The 27,430-nt window shown below is 47.4% G+C and overlaps 1 protein-coding gene across 2 annotated transcripts in view; it reads right to left on the reverse strand.

Moving 5' to 3' along the window:
- Galnt2 (polypeptide N-acetylgalactosaminyltransferase 2) overlaps nt 1-27,430 on the reverse strand; it is a 127,536-nt gene that overhangs the window by 15,323 nt on the left and 84,783 nt on the right. For both annotated transcript variants that reach the window (XM_010621919.2, XM_033761861.1), the window contains exons 4-11: nt 12,430-12,528; nt 12,111-12,178; nt 11,878-11,943; nt 10,230-10,351; nt 8,242-8,329; nt 5,738-5,825; nt 5,076-5,179; nt 1,771-1,897 (exon numbers count right to left, since the gene is read on the reverse strand). In XM_010621919.2, coding sequence (XP_010620221.1) covers nt 1,771-1,897; nt 5,076-5,179; nt 5,738-5,825; nt 8,242-8,329; nt 10,230-10,351; nt 11,878-11,943; nt 12,111-12,178; nt 12,430-12,528 — 762 coding nt within the window. The remainder of the gene's footprint in view (nt 1-1,770; nt 1,898-5,075; nt 5,180-5,737; nt 5,826-8,241; nt 8,330-10,229; nt 10,352-11,877; nt 11,944-12,110; nt 12,179-12,429; nt 12,529-27,430) is intronic.

A 27,430-nucleotide genomic window follows, 5' to 3' on the forward strand; every position in this document is an offset into this window, starting at 1 on the left:
ATGGAGCAAAGATGAAGCAGACACGGTCCGGGGATTTAGCTCAGTGGTTCCGCTGCCTGCCTTGCAAGGGCAAGGTCCGGAGTTCAATCCCCAGTACCAAAAAAAGAAAAAAAAAAAAAAAGAAACAACACTCACGTAAAGATACATTTTGAGGAAATTAAGGGTACAGAGGCCTTGTCTGTTGTGTTGGCTTCTATTAAAGTTTCCCCAGAAACAGACTCTGCATGTTAAAAATTCAACCTCTGCTTAGCATGCATGCATTAGTGACCCCAGGCTTCCCTCTTCAGTGGGTGCCATGTCTTCATGGCAGTGGGATATTCCCAAGCGTCACTTCAACTGCTGGACTGCCTGCCTGCCTCAGAGAGAGCAGGGTGGGACCTATCTTCTGGGTGCATAGGCTGAGGACACCAGCACCATCACATGACATTACCCCCTGCCCCTCAGCCAGAAGAAACTTTCCAAAGCTAAGACAGAAGTCACATTCCTGCTTACAAGCCCAGTGGCTTCTCCAGGTATCAAGGAGGCACACAGGTCATGGTGACCTACAGGGTGCGTGACCTGGCCTGTTGAGCATTCCCATATCTGCGCACTGTCCTCTTCTCTAGGTGCTGGCTACCCTTTGTACCTCCAGCTCTTCCATGTAAATACACATCCCTTCTTAGCAGCCTGTCCTTCTGCAGGGTGCCAGTTCCCCAGGTCCAAGGGTGCCCCTCCCCTCACCTCCCTAAAGCACCTCCATGTGCTCTCCACCTGTGACACCCCCTCTGTCTGTCCCAGTCATGCTCAGCCAAATTTTATCTTATTCTCGGCACTGATTAGGACAGTATTTGAAATGGTTGTGTATTCTTCTGTCTATTCTCATGAAAAAGTACATCAAAAGGGGACCCCAAAGTCCAACTCACATGCATTTAGTATTTGAGAGAATTCCTAGGAAATGTGGTCTGACAGAATGGTGCCTTGCTATTTTTTTCAAAAGCCCTTCATCTGGCATCACTGTGTTTCCTGAAATATACCTTTCGTCAACTATGAATCACATCTACAGACTGTGATGTTCTTTTGACTGTCCTATGTCCTGTGGTTTTCCCTCCTAAACACATACTGGGATTTGTCACTGTGACAGTATAAGATGTGATTAGGCCACCAGGGATAGGCTCCCCTTTGCAGGCAGGACAGCAACCCCTCCTATGTCCCTTCACCCTCTTTCAGCCTTTTTGCCACATGATGAGCATCCGCTGGTAAGTTCTGCTTACCATGAAATATTTGGTCTATGGTGTTCTGTTACAGAAGCACACAGCAGACAATATGGTTAACTGTACTTAAATTGTAATGCCCCGTAAGTTTCACTCTTCAAAATGTTTGTCCATATCACCTTTTGGGGGGCACATTCATATGTATTTAGGTTTTCACAACTATCACTGCAATCTGAAGATGGACTAGTCCATCCATCCCTGGATGCCCTGGTGCTGCCCCTGGGCTGCCACCCTACCCCGAGCCATCTTTCCAATCCCAGCTGCCCTGGTCAACAACAGCCCCCGACCCCATCTGTACCCCCATTGGCACTGTTTTTGCAAGACACCATGGAGGGCACAGAGGCAGCTTCTTTTCCCTGCATTTCACCTACTGTGTGCGCCAGCCATCTGATGCTCCTCACTGCTGACAATACCACAGAGCATGGCTGTCAGAGGATGCCTGTCCCCATGCAGCTCAGGGTGACACCCATTCCCAGGGCAGTTGGCAGGACTGTGGCCCTGTTGACTGCTCAGTACTCACCGGGCAAAGACAGTGCCACTGCCGCCTGGGAAGGTGTAGGGGTGCTGCTTCCGGAACACATGTCCCACACGGCTACAGGGGATGATCTCCAGGCTGCCACCACACTGCCACACGCGGAAGGAGATCTCTAAATGGGGACGAGACCGGTGACTGGTGGGCTGGTGGGCATTCCCATGACAGTCCCCATGATGCAGGTGTCCCTCCCTGACTACTGCAGGAGTCCCCCGGAACTGCTCCCTCCAGGAGCTCTCTCTAGAGCTCCACACACCTGCGTGGTAAGACCACAGCATGACCAAGCGTGCAATGGGGAAACACCCTGTGGATCTGAACTCAGTGCTCTCTGACTACTGGACCACCTGCATCCCAGGGACATCTAGCCGGCTCATGCCTTGCTCAGCACAGACACTGCCAGGAAGGCAACAGTGAGGGTAGTGAATATCAAGCTTTAATGCTGGACGTAGCAGGCACCATGGATACCACCTTCCTCTTCACCTTCAAATTGACTGAGTACTAGGATGTGTCTGAGCTTCTGCATTTGGGGAAAACAATCCTATCTCTTAAATTGCATCCATGGGCACTGGTAACATCGACAGGTGCCTTACAGACTACAGTTGACATAGACTCTAACTATGCAGCAACCTGCTGGCCTTGGCAGGATCCCCTAAGGAAGACACTTTCACCTGCAACAACACAGACTGGCCTATGGGGTGACTCACATGAGGACCAGGCAGCACCTGTGCTGACCTGAGCACACACTGTCCCTTCAGGATAAAGGATCTTTGATCAGGTGCCAGTTCTAACCACCGCCTATTCTGAACAAAAGAAACTGAGATTGAACAGTGGAAACCAAGACATCCTGTTCTGAGAGGCCAAGCACTGTTCCTGAGAGTTGCCAGAGGCCATGCAAAGGGTACATCCATCTGTATTTACTGAGGCACCTCAGAACATGCAGGGTAAGGACCTATGGAGGCAGCAACCCTGCCAAGCACAAATGGATCAGAATGAGGTGGGACTTCTGTGACCACAGATAAGTGGACAGTGAAATGCTCTGGACAAGCACCCAGGTCCTGGATCAGTGCCTGGACTGCACAGCAGGGGCCGAAACACCACTCAGAACAGCCCTCATGCCTAGCATGAATGGGAAACCAAGGACACAGGGACAACCTCACTCCCAAGGAAGGGTGCCCTGGGTGGCCCCCTCACAGGTATGCAGAACTCGTAGTCAATACCATCCACCCAAACGCACTGAAAAGTTTTGCACTTTATTTAGTGCTCAATTAAATGTTGAGTAAAATGTTCTCCACATTTCAGGAATTACAATTTCAGTATATGTTTCCCTGTTGGCAGGTGCATACTCGGGTTCCTATGTGGGGAGAGCTGAGACAGCAGGGGCCACTGGAAGACTCAAGGGAGCGTTCAGAATCAGCACACTGCGGTGACCTTCAACTCTGACCTCACTCAAGTTCTGAGTGAGAAGCTGTCCCCAGGAAGCCTCACCACCATCTCGGTGGAAGATCAGGACGCTCGTCCCCTTTGCCAATGCTTTAATGCCATAAGGATGTACATCACTGGTCAGGGAAGCAGGTCGCTGTCCTCATTACAACTGGCAGCATCAGGGAGTGATCTGGATCTCTGTCGGGCATCCCAAGGTTTCCAGCACAAACCCGGAGAGCCATAGGTGAACACACCTCGGCACAGCTCTGTGTCTCAGCACACAGAGGAAGCAGCAGAGGCTGTGCTCAGGAGAAAGCAAGGCTCACATCCCAGTCTTCCTGCTTGAACCCTGTGCTACTCAGCTTTTGCCAAGAGCCCTGGAAGGAGCACTCAGGGAGGGAAGATTCCCATGCCCTGCAGGCCCTTAGCTAGCACATAGATATACAAACCAAAACACAGCCATCCAGCTTGTTCAAGCAAGTTCTGCCCACCTCTGGCATCCAGGTGCGTGAATCAACCCTCTATGCTGAGATGTAGCTGCTGTCCAACAGCCCATCCATGACCCAGGCTCTCCTGACAACATTTACTCTTCCAGTCACATGTGACCCTGGGAAGTGGCTGCTGCCGTGAGGGACTTGGGTTCTCTTTGGAAGGTTAACCATCCCAAAGCCTCTCCAAAGCCTCTCGTGCCCACATGCTCTGGTCCAAGCCCTACCTGAGGTCAGTGTGTCTTAGAACCACTCCCTACAGGAGATGGATTTATGCCCCCTCCCTGCTGTGCACACTGAGCAAAGCAGCTTTCAACATCAAACCAGAGCAGAGGGATCCAGAGAGATGTCCTCACTGACTGCAACATCAAACGTGGTGAAGAAGTGACAGGCCCGGCTAGGCTTTCAAACTAACAGAAACTTCTAAAGTCTCTGTTATGAGTAAAAGCAACAAATCACAGTTGTTTTTTTCTTACCCTTTCTTTCCCTGGCAATCCACCCACAGACCAAAGACCCTGGAAAATACAGGTTTCAAGTGCAGAAAAAGGGGAGCTCGGGGAACGGACCACATGGGACACGGACAGGACCACAAATAACATTAGCACCTGAGAGTCATTTTATCTTTCATGTAGAAACCATGAGGTGCCTACGAATACAGAGCACAGCCTGTAAAACCTTATCACCCCTAAACCTGTGTGAAGATGAATTTCACGGGTTATTCAAAAAGAAAATGAAGCCAGACGAAACCATTCACAGAGTCATTGAGAAGAGATGGAAGGCCCAGGCCAGCCTTGGGGGTGTGGGGGTGGGGCTCCCTGACAACCATGAGGTCAAGAGCATGAGCTGTAGGCCTTATCTCCACTCCACACAGCTAGTCAGAGCCCTCATATTGAGCTGGTCCACGACTCTGGAAGCATGTGATCTGAACCCACAGCCCTAGCGACAGGACAGAGCCCATGTTTATGCTGGAGGGCTGCTTGGGCTCTGGCCTCCAACTGTGATGTAATGCCAACCTAAGTCATCTTTAGAAGAGAGAGAGCACTGGGTGCACTGGTACAGGGGCTGGTTCTGCCCCAAACGGTTGCACCACTGTTTTGGTGGTACTGGGGATCAAAGCCAAGGCCTTTGCACTAAGCTACATACGCAGCCCTTTTTAATTTTTTTTAATTTTGAGAGAAGTTCTCACTAAAGTTGCTAAATTACCCAGGCTTGGATCCAACTTGCGATTCTCCCACCTCAGCCTCCCGGGGTGCTGGGATATAGGCACACAGCATCAAGCCTGGCTATGTCACGCATTCTTAAATGCTTCCCAACAAGACAGCACACGCCTTCCACAAACATCACCAAAGCAAAGACAGGACAGAGGTGCAAGGCTGTACATACCCAGGTTCTCTCCTCCCCACACATCCATCATCATGTCGTACTTCCCCAGCTCTTCAAAGTAGAGCTTGTCCATCACGAACAGCCCACCAGCAATCATGGGAGTTCTACAGGACAAAGAGAAGGGGGCAGAGGTCAGGGTCACATGGACAGCTCTCTTCTGCCATGGCCAAGCCTGGGTTAGTGGACTGCAAGAGAACAACCTAAATGCCCCCAGTTCACCCTGTTGCCTCCAAAGCTTCCTCAGTCCTTACCTAGCTGCCTCCCAAGTGCCTGGGCTGGTCTAGATCTACCACACAAGGGACTAATCATGGGGCTGGGACCTGTCACTGAGCTGTTCTTGGCAAGGTGCTTAGATTTCAGTGCCTCACTCTCCTTATAGGCAAGTTATAATGATTGCCAAAAATAAGCAAAGGCTTTAGGCTGCAGCCCCTCCCCCGGCCCAGGTTCCTCAGATGGCTGGAAACTCTGCTCTGCTGCATAGCACTACACTGGTGAATGTGAGGTAACACACTGGCAGGTCTGCCTCAGGACCTGTGAGGCTTCCTGAGGAGACCCATGGGTTTGACCAGCTTGGAGCTTGGTGAGGAAGAGCACGGGAGAGTGGGCACATCCCTCAGCTGTTCAGGCCCAAAGACCCATGCTTACCTGCAGCCGGCACTTACTTGATGGGGGCCACTGGATTCCCTTGCCGTGACCTCCTCTGCTCTGGTGTCATGTAATCCCATTTGAACACGAGGTTCCAGTCAAACCCTGTCACAACAAAAGATCCAGGCACTGACAGAGGGACTGACCCTCCATTTTTAGCTTCCTGCCTCTCATAGCTTACAAATATTTGGTGTTTGGAAGGGGGCTCACAGAAAACCAAGCAAAAAGGAAGACACCAAATAAGAGGATTGGAAGAGAGTGACTGGGGAGGCACAGCTGAGAAGATGAGTGAGGAGGGCGCATACTGACATCTTCCTGACACTCCCAAAAAGAAAATGCAGGTTGGGCTTTTCTAAAGTTAAAATGTAAGAGGGACTGGGACGCAGCTCCATGGTGGACCACTTGCCCAGCATGTGTGAGGGCCTCGGTTCCCGCCTACAACCCCACCACACATAGAAAGAAAAAATAATAATAAAAGCACAAGAAGAGACAGGGAATGTAAAGGGATCTGGGGTCTGTGTTGGACAGGACTGCATGTCCAAGGCTGTAAGAGGTGAAAAGGGAGCAACCAACGAGACTGCCCACAGGAAAGGAATACCAGGGAGGGGAGGCACACAGTCAGTTCCCTGGACCTGCAAACCTTACTGCAACTGAAACTGTATCAGAGTGGGAATGATGGGACTATGAAGACTTTTAGATGAAAATTAATTAGGAAGTTATAAAATTGGGCCAATAAATTTCAACTTCTGGTAAATGTGGCTTCTGTTCCATTTCATTTGTAGAGTCCATAGACTCCCAGGGAAGGAAGCCCCTGGGCCTTTACTTGGCATCAGGCACTTGCAGGGCCCCAGAGACTAGGCTCACCCTTACACTCAGGAGACCAGTGCATACCCTCAAAGCTCTTGGACACCTGGCAAACACACACCATGGCACTGCAGTGATAACCCCACAGGTTTGACTGGCAGACCCAGAATCCACTCTGAGCCTCTGAAGGTCTCTGCCCTCAAGCTTTCTGTCAACGGGACTCCTGCAATGCCCAAGCTTAGATTTCTCATCTGAACTCAGGGTCTTGATAATTTGGTACAGAGGTAACCTCTAATATATTAAAAATTTTACTAGCAGGTCACCCTTCATTACGGATGGGGTGTGGGGGGGAGCACCCAACATCCAGGATTCCACCAATCTAAGCAACCCCAGCACTCTAGTCATGGAGGGCAGCAGGGTTCTCACAGTTCTGTCTTCTCTAGCCCCTGACCTTTCTGTGTGTCTGTCTGTAATGGTCTATCCTTCTCCAATCAGCTGACATGTTTGGAGGTGAGACAGACCCCATTTCATATAAAGAAAAAGGGTCCTGACTAGCTACACAGACTATAATCTCAGATCTAAGGGGTCTGTGTCTGGAATGGCCCAGGGGATGCCTTATGGCAAGCTGAAAATGTGTCAAGTCTCCTTCAGTGGCTCAGGGTACCTCTCTGACTTCTTGGACCTCAGAGGAGTTCCAGGGCATAAGGGCTTAGTCACTGGGCTTTAGCAGGGTTCTCTGGGATCTGGAAACTCAACTCATGCCAGGGATACGGGACAAGTAGGGAACACATAAACCACGACTGGCCCTAGGTACCTGTGTCACGGAACACAGTTCCTCCTACATGTGGTCTGGGACCCCTCACGATTTCAAAACATTCTGATCTACACAGGACCTACATGCCTCCTTCAATCCTACTACTCAAAAGTGACAGGTGAACTGAATGGAGGCTGTGGGATGATATATCAACTTCATCTCATGTTTTAAAAATCTCTTGGTTTTAGGTCCGGGGGTTTAGCTCAGTGGTTCTGCCGCCTGCCTCACAAGCACAAGGACCCAAGTTCGATCCCTGATACCAAAAAAATAAAAATCTCTTGGTTTTAACAGTGACTGCGCATACAAAGCCACACAAATAAGACCTCTGGGTCCTTGATAGTAAGAGGGCAGATAGAACTTCAGATGAATTGGTATAAATGCTCCATGGTGGAAGACTAGAGGCTGTGGGGACCATGGGAAGCTGGTGGTCACTTAGACAAAGGCCTCCAGGCAGAGGTGCAGACAGGTGGCCAGGAGAGGTGTCATCGGAATCAGGACTCATGGGACCTGGTGCATACTGGATGGTGAGGAGCTGGGATTCCACTTGGTTGACCAGTGAGAGTCACAGGCTACCAGGGACAGTGAGCAGAGCAGATGCAGACAGGCCCTGGCGCCTTTCCTGCACAAAACCTAGCTCTGTGGCACTCTTCCTGTCCCGCCTGTCAGGAAGGACCTCAGAGTCCCTGGCCTGGAACACCATCTGGAGGTCTCCCTGTCGCTGACCAGTGAGGACAATGTAACTACTCTGAGCCATGAAGCTCAAAGAGGCAGCCACGTGGCTGGGAGATGAAAGGCAGAATGCAGCCACTCTCTCGGGGAAGATGCTGTGAGGTAAATGCTGCTGTCACTGTCAATCCTGACTGTGGAGATAAGCTGGGCAGGCAGACCATCATGGACACCTACCGCCCTTCAGGTCAGCAGAGGCCCCCACGTACTGAAAGTTGTCCATGTTGATGACATCGATGATAGGCGACACCACCCGAGTCCTGTCCTGAGCAGGACGGAGAGGAGAGCAGCTGTCAGATTCCAGCACAGCCAACAGCCTGTCCCCAGACCTCCATGCCAGGCAATCACGGAGTAAACCGACAGCCTCCCCACCCAAGTATGCGGGGGGGCAGCTACCTGCGGGGACAGCTGGGTCCAGGACACTTCTGCCATCTGTTTACCCACTAAAGGCAAGGACTGTACAGCAGGTCTGGGTTGCCTCCAAAATTTCAACCACAGGATTGCTGTCGTCTCATGGAATCAAAATCCAGCTGCATCAGCACCAGTTATTATTATCATTCAAGGGCAGGAGCAGAGCTTAGGAGCAGACCCACAAAACCAGAGATGCATACAGGATGTGAGAAAGATGTGGAGAGTATCGATATTATTATAGCAGAAGGGAAACAGGTAACCAGAGGATTCCAGTCCTGAGCTTGGCCCCACCAGTGATTCCACCAAATCCTCCCCTCCTGAGCCACCTCTGTGACAGGTCAGGGGGACGCTGTCTGCACACAGTGGCCTCTCACTGCTAGGCCTCTATTTCATAGGTGCTGTGGCTGGCCCTCAGCACAGGGTCACCGGTTGAGTGCTTCCCCTGGGCCATGTCAGCAGCCCTTGTTAGCAGAAGACTTGGAAAGACAATCTCACAACAGAGTAAGTGAAGGAGGAACAATCTAACTACTACATGCAGATTAACAGGGAAAATAATCTGCGCAGCCATGGAGAACAGAGAATGAACCTGTCTCAGTCTGGCCCTGGTGGGGTCAAAGAATGTATGTGTTTTGTTTATCTTTTGATAAGATCAAAACTAGTGACAGTCAATCACCTTCGAACTTTCCCAGTAATGGAGGTGGATGTGAGATGGCTCTGAGTCCCACACAGGCCAGTGGCTGTGTGCACGCGGACTTGTGGCCACCTGGGTATGGCTCTGCTTTCCAAGGAAAGTGGCAGTGGGAATATCCACATGGCTGGGTACGGGGAATTCCAGGGTGGGCTCTGTGGTGCAGATGTATAGGTGTGTGCAAATCAACTCAGTTTGGGATTACATGGGACCCCCTCATCCTATACCATCTGCCCACCTGCATGGTCTGGGTTACATTATCAAAGGGCTAAAGCCATCTCCCACCTCGAGTGGGGGTAATACCTGCATTAAAGGTAACACAAAACAAGCGCCTAGTGTGTTGCTGGACCCAGTAAAGGGCAGTGAACATGATCTCTATAATTATGGGCAGCTCTTGGTTATTTAGTATTTCATGAGTGCTGACCGTCAGTTCTCAATGTGGTGCTAAGGGCAGAAGGGCTTATTAATTTTCCACTTCCTTATACAGGGTCTGCCTAACTGCCCCCGAGGAAGCACTTTCATAGCAGGATGGAGAGAAAGTCAATAAAACAAGCAGACGGCAGAGAAATAACACAGGTCCACACTAGTATTTGTGATGATGGTTCCAGCAGGCCGAAGGTGCCCAAAGTGTGGTCATGGTCAACCTGATGGCCCTGTCTAGCCTCTGGGTAGTGACCACTGCCTGCTTCTCCCCATGAGACTTGAGAGATCAACCAACACAGTCCTCAAAGAGAGCAGAAGGGTCCTGGGTGTGTCCCCAGCATGAACTGCACTCACAGAGGTCAGGCATGCTCCAGCCATGTTTCCCAGAGCTGATGTCAGCTACAAGCAAGGAGGGAGAGTGCAGAAGATTCCTTAGCCAGCAGGGTCCCCACCAGTCTCTGCTGAGCGTCTCCCCGCTCAAGTGACTGTTTCCCAAGCTGGCAGATCCCTGAGGTCCATTAAACTCTCTGAACTAATATCCCAGGGCCCCTGGACTACTTTTTGGTGTTCAGGAATCCTGCAGCCAGCACATGACCTGCCCCCTCCCCGCACCATCCTTCCTGTGCCCACCACACAGCCTCACCTCGGCAACCCGCTCCAGCAGTGGTTCCAGCCAGTGCTCATTACACTCACAGTGGCTGTCCAGGAAGGTCAGGACCTTGGCCTGAGCGGCATCGGCACCACGGACCCGGGAGCGCATCAGGCCTGTGGAGTGAAGGGAAGACCTAGAAAAGGCCAGGCTGCTGGGCACTGAGCTCCCTGCAGACCTGCTCTGTGGCTATCAAGGCAGAGTCTATCAGGAATTTTTAAAGAAAATAGTTAATTAGGTGACTGGGAACACAGAACTACTATGTCCTTAAAAAGACCTACACGTAGCTGAAGTTCCCCCTCGTCCAACACCTGCTCTTCTCATTCCCTCCACACAGTGAAGTGACCTGGGTGCTTAGCCCAGTGAACCCCCAAATTTAAAGCACCTGAGTTAATATCTAGACATACTGTTCTGATTTCCAAGCAGGTCAAGGGAACACTCTGATAAGACTAGTGAGTACTTTATCAGTTATAAACTACCAACACGGAACATAGTTTCTTCCTCTCCTCCTCCCTCTTTACCCCTTCCCTCCTTCTCTTTTAAAGCCTGTACTAACTTCTTCCCTTTTTAGATGTCTGTAACAGTATACATTTAAGTTTAAATTCATAAAATTATTTTGTAGGTTGTTCAGAGGGCAAAAATAATGCAGCATATTATAAGGTTTTTGGTATGTTGTAGTTCTGGAGGAGTGGTGTGCATCCACCCACAGAGCTCCTCCTCAAGGGTGAGGTTTGGGTATCGTTCAACATCTGTGCCGATGCTCTCAGTGGCTGGAACAGATGTGGACAGTATTGCCAAGGGCTCAATCTCTGTGCTCTCAGAACCTTGCTAAGGACACCTTTCTTCCTTGACACCAGTGGGATCACACAGGGAACCAGAGAAAGAATGTGCTGGTGGAGGAATCCAGCTGCACTCCTGGGTTAGCGGCCATCCTCAGACTGTGGCAGTGGCAGGGGTTCTCCAGCTCTGGAAGACTGAAACAGTCCTCCAGCCCGAAGAGGAGCTGAGCATCCAGACCCCAGGACACTGCCACTGAGCTGCCCTGGAAGATGATTATGCGGATCTGAACTTCCAGACACACGTGTCAGCCCAGCACACTCCCCGGAGAGCTCTTCTACACCCTTACAGCAGGCTCGTGAGTGAAGAGCGAGCTCCGCTCAGACATGACTGATGGCAGTTCTGGGGATGACATTTGCAGAGTCGCACGAGTGCATAATTACAGTGCTCCCCTAGTGTGGATGGTGCAGCTTCAGCAGGCTGTCAAACTTGAGCCTGTTATTTTATCAGATGCCTGGAGTCTGGAGTCATTAAACTTCTTATGGCTAAATCTTTGTTGTTCCTCTAAACAAGTCAAGGGACTTATGGAGATTTTCTCAGTTGTGAAAGATAGAAGCCCACTTCCTAAGTAGGTGAATAAAGTGTAATTTGCACTCTTGGCCTAGTGTATACACAATTTCAATTAAGCTTTTAATTGTCCTTCCTGTGTCTGCTGGGACAGGGTCCCTGGCTGCTCTGGGGAGGGGGCAGACAGAAAGACTAGACACTAATCCTTCTCTTAGCCAAAGCACTTCCTTAAGGTATCTGGGGCTCATATGAGTCAGAATTCAGCTATTTTAACAGTGATATAAGAAGGGAGACTTACCTTCTCGGCGATCATTCCTCAGGACCCGAACTTTCTCAATTTTTCCCAAGAGGGCCCCGTCCTCAGCTAGGAAAGAAAAGAAGGGCATGGTGAACCCCAGATTGAGCAAGGCTGGCCCCTTCCTTGGGGCCCGGGAGCAGTGCCCCTCCCTGTGGCCTGGGCGACCCATACTCTCTACTGACACCCCACCTGGGGGGTTGTGTAGGACACAGGGCCACACTCCCGGTACTCACGGTCATTGCTGTAGTCATCCACCAAGATGATCTCCTTTATGAGATGGGGTGGACTTCTCTTCAGCACACTGAGGAAAGACAGGAAGATGAAGACCGTGGGCTCGGTAAGGCCTCACTTCTATAGGGACATATCCTGTCTTGGCCCATCTTTGGCTGAAGGAGCCAGTAGACACTCCTGGTGTTGAAGGGTCCAAGTGCCCTGTCTGAAGCACCCACTACTGCACTGGCCTGACTACCTGGGTCATAACTTGCATCAGCACCCCAACAGGACATGCTCCCCCAAGGATGTTACAGGTATGATGGTGTCCCTGGGCCTCACCTGACCACTGTCCTCAGCAAGGCCGATCTGGCTTCGTTGTGGAATGTGATCACCACACTGGTGGCTGGCAAATCTACCCTCCACTGCTTCCTCTGGCACCTGTGAGGGGAGAGAGGTGTCCTGAGCATAGACAGCAGAAGGGCTGTGGCCAGTCCCTGAGGTCACAGTCAGTCCAAGTTGCCAGCAAGGACCAGCTGCGATAAACCTACCAGCTGCAGGAGCCACGGGCCAGCTGTGGGGTGTAGCACGAGATGACACATGGAGACAAAACAATCAAAGTCATCCTCAGAGATAGCTTTTGGGACAGAAACAGATTGAGAACACCTTGTTGAAGTATCACAGGGTAGAAATGACACCAAGGGAGGAGTGAACTCTGCAGAATCTACCCAAGGAGACTTTGAGGATGCAAGCACAATACAATGTTCCCAGCGTCCCAAAAGAACAAGGTCCATGGCAGGGTGGGAGCTTTCAGGGACAGTGGCAATCTGTCAACTGTGGCTGGGTGCAGCAGAGTCACTGAACTGGGGACACGACAGACATTAGCCTGACAAAGAAGCCAGGCCGGGCCTCTGTGCTACTGCTGTCACAAAGTATTCTGCCCCAGGACAGGCAGGGGAATAATAATTCACCTTCTGGGGTCACACGTCCAAGACTTGGTTTATGTTCTAGCTGTTACTGTGGGCTTCACAGCCGTAAATTAACTGCTTCCAGAATTAAAGACAGCATCTTTCTTGTACAGTAAATCAATGAGAAAAGGAGATGGATTTTGATAGAAGGTGAAGCTCAGCTATGGCTAAAACATTCAAGTTGCCAAGGACTGAAGGGGATGCTCGAGCAGCTGGTGGACAGTGACCACAGGACAGTGAGTGCTCCTTGGGAAAGAATGGATGGCAGTTGCACACTTCACCTGAGGGCTGCAAAAATGATCCCAGAGAGGCAGATGTTCAATATGCACAGGAAAAGCAGCACCAGGTGCAGATATGAGGTCAGAATCTTTGGTTATTACAAAGCCAGCTTTTTTTAATTAACCATAAAAAAACTGCCTAACAATCACTGTTGTCTGGGGACATTCTGGAATTATAAATTCACTGTGTCTGAAGCTTTACTGACAAGTACACTGATAAACTAGTTTTTATTTCAATTTTAAGAATCAGCAGACAGACTGATTAAGGAAGTGAGAATCTGAAGGCTTCAACTGTAAACAAATTACCAAATAATGTCACTCCCAAGAACCCAATCTGTAATGCTAATGAAATAAAGACCCCGACTTTGAGAGGCCTCAATTTCCTCAGCAATTAAATCCCACTTAACTCTGTGGGAAGAGTAAGTGGCAGACCTAGGCTGGATGGGAACATTCAGAAGGCAACGCAAGGCAGCATTTTTTGCTCCCAAATCACAGTAAACCTAGCAGATCCAATCATGCTCTGCTCTCTCATCTTCCTCTTCTCTGCAGGAAGCCTCCTCTCCTTGAGTCTGGGCCTTGCGGGGCTCCTGAACACCCAGGGCTGCTGCATTTGCAGCATTTATTAAAATTTCTCTACATATTCATAAGGTGTCAAGTTTTGCTAGGACTTGTCAACCGTGAGACTTGAGAGAGACCCATCCTCAAGGTAGGGGAATAATACGTAAAAATGGAAACATTTCACGCCATGTGTGAACAAGCACAGGCAGGCTGGAAGACACTCTATAACAAGCAAAGGCATAAACTTTCCATTTAAAGAGCCATTTCCCCCTGCTACAGCCTTTAGCTGCCCTAGAGGCAGTGAGAAAGCTCAGCACAACATCGCGGGGGTGCTGGCACAACAGCCAGGGCCTTCCTACCCGCTCCTTTGGGGAGCTGTGCCCATCCGACGTCCCAAAGGAAATAGCAGCAGGCACAGGTGTGAAGCAGACCAGGCCCTGCATGCTGAAACCTTCTTCTCCTATAAATCAGAGAACTCAAGTCAGACATGTGCCTGGTGTAGCAGTGCATGCCTGCAATCCCAGCTATTTGGGAGGCTGAGGCAGAAGGCTCACAAATTTGCAGTCACCCTGGGCAACTCAGTATGATCCTGTCTCAAAAAAACAAATACATAAAAATAAAAAGAACTGAGATGCAGCTCAGAGGTACAGAGCTTACATGTACCTGGGAACAACTCCAGTAATAAGAAAAAGAATGGGAAAAACCAGACATAAAGTCTTTTGTTCTGTTTTAGTGATCATGAAACCCAGAAAACACATACATAATTAGACCTTTTTCTTCTTATGATCTCACTGAGTTGCCCAGGCTGCCTTCCAACTTGAAACCCTCCTGCTTCAGCCTTCCAAGTACCTTCAATTACAGGTGTGTGCCACCAGACCTGACATAAAGATCAACGACAACAACAACAACAAAAAACAGCAGTTGGTATTGGCAGAGGCTGCCATCTAGGCACAGGGTATGGAGTGGGGATTTTTCTAGTAAACTGGAGATGAGGCCAACAAGTCAAGTTCTTTGGGAGTGGGAAAGGAGTCTACTTTCAAGTACATATGCAGCGCCCTGGGGAGCAAGGCAATCACAGTCAGAAAAAAGGAGAAGGTTCTTAGTTCTTCAGGAGCTCAAGGAAGGAAAGGCAGGGGCAGACAGGGGAACAAGCTTGAGAGTAAACAAGAGAGGCCCTGGGAGTGTATGGCCAGCAGCAAAACTATACTTGCTGTGAGATGGCTACCAAGACCAAACAGATGGTGACAGGAAAGAAAGACCATGGGAAAACACACCTCCTAGAAACACCTGTAACTCAGTTAACCTTAAGCAACTGAAATGATTAGTGTTATGTCTGTTTTTGCTGCTGTAACAGAGCACCTCATACTGAGTAATTAATGAAGTCCACATGTTTATTTTGCTCAAGACTCTGGAGTCTTGGGAGCATGGTGCCAGAGCCTCTGTGCTGCATCCCAACATGGTGAAGGACACACATGTACTGGCGACAGAGCGGGCAAGTGGGGCTGAACTCACAACCAACCCACGCTGGAGACAGTGACACTCACCCATCCTGCCATTTCTGCAAGGTCCACTCCTGATGCCACTGCCATGGCAATTATATTTCAACATGAGTTTTGTAGAGAGCATTTAAAACACAGCAGTTAGTAATTAAGCATTAATTCATGTTCTCACAAAGCCTGGTTTCTGCTATGGGAAAGATGGGAACAGACTTCAAAAGCAATACTGACCTCCTACAGTGCTTCCCAGCCCTGCAGCCCGAGCCCACAGAGCAGTGAAGGCAGGACTCCTGGGCAAGGTGTTCTGATCAGGACTGTCCACCCACGCAGGGGCACGTGCACTGGCAGTCAGGTCACAGGAGGCCAGTCTCCACACTGGCACACACTCCTGTGCCTCTGCTTCCCCATGCAGACAGTGGCGGCTCCAGGCAAGGCCACATTATTTCTAGGTTATGGGTGCTGTGGTTCTGTATTGTCCTTTACAAATTACCCAACTGGCCTTCAACTCATCTGCTCTGTGGACTCCTTCTGAGTCTGCCCCAAGAGGTCTACCTCTGATTTGCTGGTAGCAAAACAAACAAAGCAAAAAAGTCCCTGGGTTTGGGACGCTGAAGGCCCAGTCTTGGACCACAGTGCATTTGCCAAGCCAGAAAGTCCCCCTTTGACTCTGGTAGGCAATGTTACCATCAGTGATGACCCTGGGTATGGATGTGAAGTGTTTCAAACACTAACCTGTAGAGATGGTGTACAAGTACCCAGGTACCTCTACTCTGCCATATCAAGCTTCCCACTTTGCAATGCTGGTCAGATTTTCTAAATGAAATGACATGACAGGTAGTAATTACAGGCCATGTTCTATCCCTCACTACCTATCTTAGCTACTCTGTCACTGCTGGGAGAAAATACCCAACACCCACAGGTTAACTCATTCTTACTGGCTTGAAGCACCAGTGGTACATGTGTGACTATCACATTGGGTGGCTTTGCTGGCTCCAAGGTGAGGTGGCATGACAGAGGGGTATGGCAGAGGAGAAACAATTCATGGCATAGCAGGCAGGAACCACAGAAGGATCAAGGGAGGAGGAAGAAAAAACAATGTGTGTGTGTGTGTGTGTGTGTGTGTGTGTGTTGCACACACACATGCCAAGCCCCTAGTGACCCACCTCTTTCCACCAAGCTTTGCCTCCCAACATCACACCCAGCTATAAACCCATCAGTGGATTAATCCAGTAATGAGTATCACACCCCCACGGTCCAATCACATCCCCAAAAGCCTCACCTATGAGTGCACAAGGCTTTGGGGGACATCTAGATACAAATCCTAACATGATCTCAATGCCCATCTCCACCATAAGCCATGACTACCCTGAATCTAGTGCTTCATTATTCCTGCGGTTTTAACAGTCTATACTCATGAATGGCATTTAGTATCTTTGTCCATGTACTCAGGGTTTCCCTGGTGTCTGTGCTGAGACACTATTTTTGGAAGTGTGCCTACTCCAACACAGCCCTTCTCCATCCACGCCCACTGCAGAACAGAGCCAGGTCCAGGCCCCTCCTGCTGGTGTCACGTTCTCCCTGTTAGAAGCACAGAAATGCAGGCCATCCCTGTCCAGGCCTGAGTTCTTCATTCACCTCCTGGGGACTGTTGGTTATAGAGTACATGCTTCTGTCTCTACTGGATGGCGCTGGCTCACTCCCCACTGTGGCTGTACCCGCTCCACTCCTGTCCTAGCATATGAGATAATACTGTTCCACAGTCTCACCATCCTGACATCACTGGATTTTCCAACTGTGCTGGTCAGTCTACTGTGAATTGGCCTCTGTTATTTCTGTTTCATTTCCCAACTGCCGGTGAGCCCACATATCTTTTCTATGTGTATGGGCTGGCTGCTTTGTTTCTTCTGCTAACTGCCTATTCTTATACTTCATCCCCTTTTCTAACTCTCTCATGATGGAAATTTGTATCTTCTGGATACTACCCTGTCAGTTATCTGTGTGGCAAAGTCTCCAAGCCGGTGGGACATTTTTTCATTTTACAGTGCATTTAAATTTGCAAGTACAGTTTAAAATTTTGCTTTTTCAATCTTCGGCTCGGGGTAATGTTTAAGAAAAGTTTTCTAACCTAAGATTATTAATATATTCCAACAGTTTTTCTTCCAAATGCTTTTCACCTTTAACCACTTACCAATTCAATTATTCATATATAGGATGACCAAAAATTGCATATTTTTTCATTCATTTTTGTAAGACAGTGTAATGGGAAATATAAAAATGGCAACTTTATTTAATACAAGAATCCATTAAAATGACACCTGGGATAGTACATAAACAAACACGCTGCCTGACTGACACTTAGGCTAAATGTTACATGGTTCAAAATGGTTTTAACTTTAAGTTATTCATCTATTTGGGGGGGTAGTACCAGTGGTTTAATGCAGGGTCTTCAATATTGAGCTTCCTCCTCATCCTTTTTTTATTTTGAGACAGAGTCTTGCTAAATCACTAAGTATTCCAGGATGGGACTGAACTTGCAATCCTCCTGCCTCAGCCTTCCAGAGTGCTCAGATTATAGGCATACACCATCTTGCCCGCTTCTAGATAATTTTTATGAATGATATACAAAATTTCATTTTCTTTTAATGGATACCCTGGTATCATTTAAGAGTTTTCTGTTTCATCACTGCTGCCATAACCAAAGCTTCACATGTACATACACCTGTTCCTGCTCCTGTCACTGTCTGTGTGACGCTGCAATGAAATGCATTACAGTCAGAGAGGGTCCTGCAGGAAGGCTTTGTGTCTGATGGGAGGTGTGGTGCAAGGAGTATCAGCCATGTGTGGCCATTTGCTTTTCCTCATGAATTTAAGGGTCAGCTCTTTTAAGTTCCATCAAGAAAACCTTGAACAACACCACAATGAAATTACAAGTCTGAAGAGACTTCCCATTTTAAGCGCCCTTCAATCACTCTTGTCATTCTCCCCACAAGGCCTGCACATCTGGAGGCATTCCCCCGCACCTGTAGGGCTCCTTGCCTGTGTGTGTGTGTATGTGTGTGTTCCTCTTCCTGCCACAATTCCTCCCAGCCATTGCTATGTGGGTCCTAGAATCACATGGGTGCCTCCTATCCATCCTGATGCTGGGCTTGAGGTCCTCCAGATCTCCACCACCCACTTGGCTCTGTTTCTCCTATCCTTATGCATCTAGGACCCTGGTCTCAGGATGAGCTGGCCGTGGCTGAACACAAGCCTGAGGAAGTGCAGGAGCAATCCCTACCTGCAACCTTATCCTGTCCTCAGAGCAACAGAATGAGACTTTCACCAGCCAGCTCAGAGCTTGTGTTGGGTTTCTGCGGAGCTTTTCACCAGGTCAGTAGTAAGTGCTGAACGGTTCGGTCCCCTACCTCTGCTAAGTGATCGTGAAGCTGCTCTCCTTTACACCACCAAGGAGGTATGTTAGTACATTTTCTGATGCACATCATTCCTAAAATAAACTCTTTCTGCTTATAATTTTTTAAAAAAAAACTGCCGTGCTAAACCTGCCAGAACTTGGTTTAGGTTTTGTTTGTTTTATGAATAACCTTAAACTGGTGTTTGACTGGTGTACAAATTTCTGTTCTTAGATCTTTTCACACTGCAGTTCTCCTTAAGGAAACAGGGTAGCTTTCTCTCTGTAGTCTCTAAAATAGTCTTACACAAACCCATAGGAGCTTGTAAATTTTGAGAAGGCAAAATTTTTATTGCTGAAAGTTTCTTTGGATATCTACTCATATTTTCTATTTCTTGAATGATTTTGGTAATTACATTTTCATAGATTACCCATTCCATATAGTTTCAAATTTATTTGCATAAAAGCCCACTTACAATTTTCTTATGATCTTAGTTATGTCTTTCTTCTCATTCTTCGTGTTAATCATGTTTTCTCTACTTTCATCAACTGGCATTCTCAGAGGTTTACATTTTTTAACAATGAAGCTTCACAGCTAGCTATGTTGACATGCACCTGTAATTCCAGCACGGTGAGAGGCCAAGGAAGGGGCATCACATGTCAGAGTCTAGCCTGGGCAACTTAGTGAGAGCCTGTCTTAAAATTTAAGGGGAAAACAAAAAAAGAGCTAGGGATGTAGCTTCTCAATGAGGAGGCCCTGGGTTCAATCTCTAGTACTAGGGGGAAAAAGTTTCACACAGTCTTCTCTGTCATTACATTTTTTGAATCCATTAATTTTTTATTTACTGTTATTTCTTTTTACTTCCTTCAGCTCCACCCTGATGCTTAGAGTGGACCTGAGCTGCTCTCTAACAAGGTCTGACTACAATTCCAGTCAAGCTTTTGAGCTGGAAACAAAAGGTAAGGTTTGAGAAGGCAAGTAAGGGAGATGTCCACAGCGCAGGGATCAGCTCCTCACTCTGGGAGGAGAGTGACAAGCACCTGCTCCCTTTGGAAGGATGGAGCTGCTAGCGTGCCCCGCTGACCTCTGCCTTTCCCACAAGCCAGCACCTGCACATGTGCAAACCTCACCCCTTCAAATCAGGTGGGAGATAGCCAAGAAGGCCTGGGGCTAAGCTCAGCTAACAGTGTCAGAGAACTTTATAAATTTAAAGGGCAGCTGAAAGAAGATCTGGTCACCTCCCAACCACCTCTTGTTTTGTGGATGGACATTCAGGAGGAGGGGTAGTAACATCTGGACACAGAGAAGAAGCTTTGAACAGGGCTGTGCCCACTGGATGTCCCACATGTGTTGGTTCCTACTGGTGCCCTCACCTACAGAAAGTGCTATGCGATTACACTTTAAGGGCAATAGATCTATGGTCTAAATGACTGCACTGGCAGCTGATGTAACACCCTGTGGGCAACTAGGACATCTAGTTCAGCCTCTGTTGGGCAGCCTGGGCTCCTGCCAGGCAGAGCCAAGGGAGACTGGGTATGTGCTGCTCATGCAGGATGCTACTAGCCTCCAAGGAAGCTGCTCAAAGGCATGGACTTTGACCATCACAAGTCTTGGCTGGTGTAGTGGGCAATGGACTTGCCCACCTTCTGGTGCAGATGCCTGGTCCCTGCCACCTCCCACACTGGGGGATGAGAAGCTTGGCTGTTTTTAGCTTGTGCAAAAGGCTCCACATGTTCTTGGCAAGAACACTGCTCTGCCATGCACATACTCAGGCATCTCTGAAAGCTCAAGGACTCTGACTGCTGAGCAGCATACATGCCACAGGAGCTTGGCTGCCTGAGTTTGTTTCCTACCTTGTCTGCTATGATCCAACTTCAGGTACACCAATCTGGATGTGCTGTGCACCCCAAAATCGCCTGGCCCTGGAACTGGCACTCAGCCAAGGCTCAGCCTGGGAGTGAGGCCCAGCATGGCCAGGCCCTGAAGACAAGACAAGCCCTGTGCTGGGCCTAGGACAGAGAGGATGCTCAACCTGCCCTGGCAGGGCATGGCCCTTGGTCCTAAGCATTTCCACACTCCCCACCATGTTTTGCTGTAGAATCTTCTGGAAGTTAGTGGGTCCCTAGATAGAATATGACTTGGGAGTGGAAGGAAAAGAAATGAAAAAAAAAAAGTAAGAGAACCCAGCTAGTTGTTCATAATGTTTATTTGATACACATTTTTAATAATCTCCCAACAGTGAGGATGATGAACTACCCAACACCTCCTCAGGGAATAGTCTGATCAGTCCTAACAGTACAAAGACTATTCTGCTCAGGCCTTCTAAAACCAGAGAACCAAATCCTAACATACTTTAAAACCTCTGAAGAACTCTTCTGAAATTAAACTTCTTAAAAATTTGGGATGCAAGGTATTTGAATAAGCCTTCTTAATCACCTTAAGTTTTCTCACTTCAAAATTATTAACCTAAAACCATTTTCCTACGTGCTACCAGCCTCACACTCTGTCCCACACAGAAAACAGAAGCAAGTTCAAGAAAAAAATATTTATCCTCTTATGACATGAGAAATCGAGCCCATCTTATTTACTGTTCTGTCTTTGAAGGCCTCCAGGACCCTCGCAAAGGCAAGGGAGTGACAGTGCATAGGATTCTGGGCCTGTGGAGTCCCCCACACTCCCAGCTCACTAACAGCACAGGCATCACACTGTGGGGATGGATGTGCCATCTGGGAGGGAAGACGCCAGGTACTTTCAGCAAACTGCTGTTTGATGGAATCAAACCATCTTTCACTATAAAGGGCATCACCTGCCCTTTACAGCCTCCTGTTTAACAGACACGAAATTTTAACTGAAAATTTGAGAAGAGTCAAGAGCAATTGAAATGAGGACAGTAACAGGCTGTCTGCAGCCATTCAAGCTGTCCCTAATACCCACCAAGTACAGCTAGGCTGGCAACTCATGCTCACCCATGGGATGGAGCTACTTCAGAGCATGGGAGCAACCACTGTCCTTTAACCATATCCCTCCCAATGCGAGGGGCCCTCCTTCAGGGTGGCTCACAGTGCTGGAGCCACAGCTGCCCCTTCCTCACTTGCCTGCCCAGTCCAGCTTCAGCCCCTTACCCTGCCTCCAGGGGCTACCACCTGCTCTCAGAGCCAGTTGTGGGCTTTAGTTTATATACCCCTGCTCTGTGAAGAGACCTATCTCAGCCCCAGGTCCCTTGGCAGGAGTTTCTCAGGCAGTTGGCTTTCCTTCGGTGCACCCTACAGCATTCCCTTCATTGCTCTCCCAACACTTAGGACACATCAGTCAAGACATCCAACTCTGTGTCTCTGAGCTTGCGTGTATGGTGAAAGGCCAGCTTCTCTCTCATTCCACTGTCACTGGTAGCCAAAGGCTATACTGGATCCTCCCACAGATGAGAGGCTAACAGTCATTTAGGCACTAAGCACATGCCCATGGCCAGCCTCATGGAATTTCACACAAGGCACAGGACACCAACTCTGCCATCTTTTTAGGGAAAGCCCAGATAACGTGCTCCTAGACCCCAAGCAGTGATCACAGGCTCGTGACACCATGAAGCCTCCTGAGGATATGGGCTCCTGGATCCTGGCAGTGACCGTGGGCCTATGACACTATAGAGGGACCTCCTGAACACATCTTCCCGGAAGCACAAGAACCACTCTTTCCCTCTTCTTTCGCAGTGGATCACAAAGCCCCAGGGAGGTCCTGACCGACCTCAGGTGAATTCACTTCCTCAGATTACCTCTACCGCACAAAGAGCCATAACTAACCCAAAGTCCACTGGGGGCTTTCTGGAAAGATCTGATTTGCAGGCAAGAGCAGAGAGTCACTGAAGAAAAGGTCATCTCTGCCTCTTTGCTTCCTGCCTGAAAAGTAAGATGCATGGAACCATGGCAGCCTGGCACCACATGAGACAAAAAGGATGTAACTGAAAGACCAAAATGCTTTAACAGGTAGAGAGAAATGAGAAAGGGCCTCAAACCCACCCAGGAAAGATCACCAGAGAGCCGCTCCAATTCTTTCTGTTTAAAAATTTAATAAAATGTCTTTTTTTTTGCATGAAGTATCCCAACTGATACAATAAATGAACAAAACCAGAATGCTTCAGGGTTTCTCTTTGACAAAACAAATCATCTTTATGGAACAATATATACTGGATTTTATAGGGAGAAGGAGGCATACCCTGTACACAGGCTAAGTTCAGTGTTGTGTGCAGAGTAGAAACCAATTCTCAGTAACCAAAGGCTCAGAAAGTCCCTTAGTTACATCATGAGCCTCGTGCAAAATTAAAAGCTCTATCCTAAAATAAAATACTCAACTTATGGCATTAAATAGTAGGAAACATTGAACTATTTCAGTAATACAGTTTAATAGACTTGTGTAAATATTATGTAAATTTAAAATTCTTTAAAGAAGATAATCATATTTTAATACTTAATGACAATCTGTGTCTAATCCCAAATAATATCAACAAAACCAGAAAGTGGGTAGGAGAAAGTAAAAGCATATTAATTCTTCATTTAAAAATGCATACTGTTCTATTCTTGGCATCCAACCAATACTTCTACAATTATCTTTTGTTATTGTTGAATTTTTATAAAGAAAAAACTGCAACTGACTAAATCAAAAGGAGAACACAAATTCTCTTAATCAAATGAAAAGAAACCCCCAAGTAACAAAAGACTAACCAAATAAACCAGATACATACGGGAGAAGGAAGGTGAGGAAAGACAAGGAAGAGTAAACAAAGTAAAGTGACGAAACCGAGCTAACAGATTAAACATGAAAATGGCTAAGAGTTTATTAAACTTCAAACCACCAGGTTGGCCAAAAAATCGAAATACAAGTATTCAAGTGCTTGCAAAACAAACTTCTGTGTGTCCCCAAAGCTCGTGTGTTTGAGTCAAGGGTAACCAGCATGAACAGTGAGTAGCTAGTTAGCTAGCGAGGAGTTCAGCCCTCTCTCTTCCCATCGGCCCCTACCTGCTCCCTCTCCCACTGTCTACCACAAGGTGATCAGCACGAGGCCCTCACCAGAGGCCAGGTGAGTGCTGGCACATGCCTTTGGACATTCAGCCTCCAGAACTGTCCTCCAGATTCTCCTCTTTATAACTTACCCCGTCTTCAGTAATCTGTTACAGCAACAGAAAGACCAAAATAAATGCCACCCCCCAAAATGAGTAATATTAGTTAAAAGTAAACTGAGAATAAGTAAATAAAGGACAATATTAGCAGTATGCATTATACTAACTAAAATGTGGGGTAAAAAAGACAATGATTTTTTTAAGTGCAAAGAGGTAGTTTTATGTTAAGAAAGATATAATCCATGAAAATATACCAATTATACTCCAAAGCACACTATTAAAATAGATCAAGCAGGTGTTCTCAGAACTATGCAGAAATTCATGACAGTACAGAGGAATGTCGTACTAGAGTGCATTAACGACTGAAAAGCTCTAAACGTGCTTAGTCAGGCTGATTAACAGGAATATTTTGGACTTGAAACAATTTTAGGTATTAGTAGCCTTTTAAACTATACCTAATCAAATATGTGCAGAAAGGGGGCATGCGGGTGTGGGGTGGGAGGCTGGGCTGTTCCACCTGATTAGTCAGGGAAACTATGCAACCTCTCTGATTCTTGGTCTCTTAGCTACAGAAGCACAGCAGCAACGATGACTGTGTCTGCCTCCCAGACTGCGGTGGGAATTGAGTGAGAAATGTGCAGGAAGTACTCAGCAAAGCGCCCGGCACAAAGGCCTCAACGAAAGGCAGTTCATGACGATGCTACAGTGCCACCAATATCCACCACAAATGAGATTCGCCACATGCAGTAGAGACTAAAATTATAAAGCTGGGATGTCTGACTCCAAGGAGAGACAAGGAGGAAAACAATGATTTAACAGACAGAAAAAAACCAATTTCGTGCATTTTTAAGCTCCTTCCTAAATAGGCATTGTATGAAAAAGGAAAACAAAAGCAGAATTCCAGAAGAGTAAGAAATAACAATATTTTGGTCATTTAAAGGTAAGTTTAAAAATAACCGAAATGAAAGCACTCCATTTCATAACACAGGACACTCACCAGGTCTGCACTCATTTAGAATTGAATTAGAAACATGAACACCAAATACTCTGTTCTCACGGGGAAGGGAATACAGAGGAAAGAGGAAAGAAAATGCAAACATAAGCAGATGCAGACGCATACAGAAGTCAGATCCACACACAGTGAAGACAAGGGTGAAGCCGCTGTCCCCTCCCGCTGTCAGCAAACCTTCACTTCAGATGAAAGGGAAAAGACAAAGCACACCACTGCTACACAAGAAAAGACAGAAAGGCTTGTCATTCATGAAGATGTAAGTGCATATACACACGATATTATGCTGGCACGTCTGAAAATACAAGGGAAATATTTATGCTCTTTGAGGAAGATCATAAATTACCAAAATTATTCACAGAAAGATTACTTTGACTAAAATAAAAATAGCTCTAGGTTTGGATGATTTTTACAGGTGAATTTTAGGAAGCAACTAATTCTTTTGCAAAAAAAAATTTCTTACACTTCCAGAGATTTAATTTGTTCTAAATTCACTTTAGAAAGTGAGCACAATCATGAGATCAAAGCCTAATGAAGGAAGTGGGGAGGCGAGGAGATAGGCAGGCTGGCTATCATTCTACAACTACAATCACAATTCTTAGTTCTAAACTCAACATAAAGCAATAGCCAAACCCAGCCAATACTGAGAGCAAATTCTGGTACATTTCCAAAAGCAAATACATTGTCATGTCAAATCTTTCAAATCAATAAGCACAGAGATCATTTAAAGAATATTCATCCCAAGCCTGCCAGTGTACATCACTGGAGATCAGCTGCATGGACAGAAGTGGGACGGCACAAAGCTATCCAGAGCAAAACCACCACGAAAGCATTTCCTGTGTCTTAACTGACAGAAGCGACGGCTGTGACAGCAAGTTTGAGGCCACCTCATTCATAAAAATTCACATGTCCAACTATCAGAGGATGTGAGAGATCAAGAAGGATTATCAAAAGAGATAGTTATTGCTTTTAACTTTTTGGTGTGGTTTCCTTTTTTAATTTTTACATTAAAAATGTATCTACTTTTAAAGTGACATTCACAAGAAAAAAGTGGTTTAAGAAATCAGGTATATTTTAAAGAAAGAAGGACTAGGGGAGGCCACCACACAATTTTTCTATACAAGATGGAACAGATCAACATTCTGCATTTTCACACCAATCTGCCTAAAATATGGTCCATGGTCTGCTGGCACTGTTGCTGTCTCTGTGGTCACCAGCAGCTCATCCTGATTTCCTCTATCTAGGTCGGTGCTGTGCAAACCCCCAAGCATGAACTGTCCCAAAGAACTGCCCCACAGGTGAGGAGGAGAAGTGCTCCACTTGACTTGACAACCCACGCTCTGGCCTCCAGGGGCATCCTGTGTGGAGGACCCCAGAGACCCGGTCAACTAAGGCTCCTTATATAGGATGTCAGTGGGTAAAAGAGCGAGCCAGCAGTGATGACGGGTATCCCTAACCTTGAGGGTGACCAGACCCAGAGGCTTTCTAACACTGAACATGAAGCTTCAAATCCATGTGCAATGTTCTCATTGAGAAGCTTCCTTTTCTAAAGGACTTGAATTCCCAAAGATATGGATTTTCTCCCTTTTTGCTTACTGTTGGCAGGTAAAGGATTCAATGTAGTTAAGCTAGTTATTATTCTACGAGTCTATATTTGCAAGTCTACAGACGGAAGTGGGGGTTCTGGGCACTAATAGCTCTACCACTGTCACCATCTCTGCATGTGGACGGACGGTCCTGGCTCATGAGTGGCACGCTGCTTCCTCCAAGTTCATCAGAAAAGCCACTAGTGACTAGTGAAGCTACAGCACCAAGTGAAGTATCAGCCTAAATGGCCCTGGAAGTTGAAACTCTCACATTATTTTGATTATTTCCTGAAGTATCAGAGGAGGTCTTTCCACTTACAAAGCACACTGTGCCTTCAGTTCTTCATTCTCAGGGACAGTGAAGCGATGTGTTTTGGTGGACAGCTGATGGGCAGTTTGTCCACACTGAAGGGCTGATCCTATTTATCAAACAACACTCAGCTGAACCCATTTTTCTTGCTCTAATTTTCCTATGAAACAGGTAGGATCCTTGTTTTTGATCAATAACGAAACCTGTGCTCACAGCAAGTGGCCTTACATGCCAGGCTTGTCTATCCTCGACGCCTGCCCTCAGCCACACGCTAACAGAGCACAGTATATTCTGTACCCAAAGCTGATTTCACAAACCATCAGTCATGGTTAACTTTCTGTACTTCCGTAGTTGACTGCAGCTTACAAGCCCTTTCATACATTCTTAGATACCTGGGCTTAGTAATAATGCTGCAAGACAGACAGGGCAAGTGTCATTATTACTTTGCAGATAAAAATCCTGGGTATAGAGAGATTGTTACAACCTAGGTCAGAAAGTTGTAAGCAGCAGAGCAAAAAAAACTACACCTCCCAGCTTAAAAGTCCACTGATAGTTTTATATACTTTCATGTGGGACAGACACTGCAGTAAGGGAAAAATTTATGAACTATCAAATTCTTAATGAAATTGGATTCCAAGTAA

The sequence above is a fragment of the Fukomys damarensis genome, unplaced genomic scaffold, assembly GCF_012274545.1.
Source record: "Fukomys damarensis isolate Sample0158 unplaced genomic scaffold, DMR_v1.0_HiC HiC_scaffold_10, whole genome shotgun sequence".
Lineage (NCBI taxonomy): Eukaryota > Metazoa > Chordata > Mammalia > Rodentia > Bathyergidae > Fukomys > Fukomys damarensis.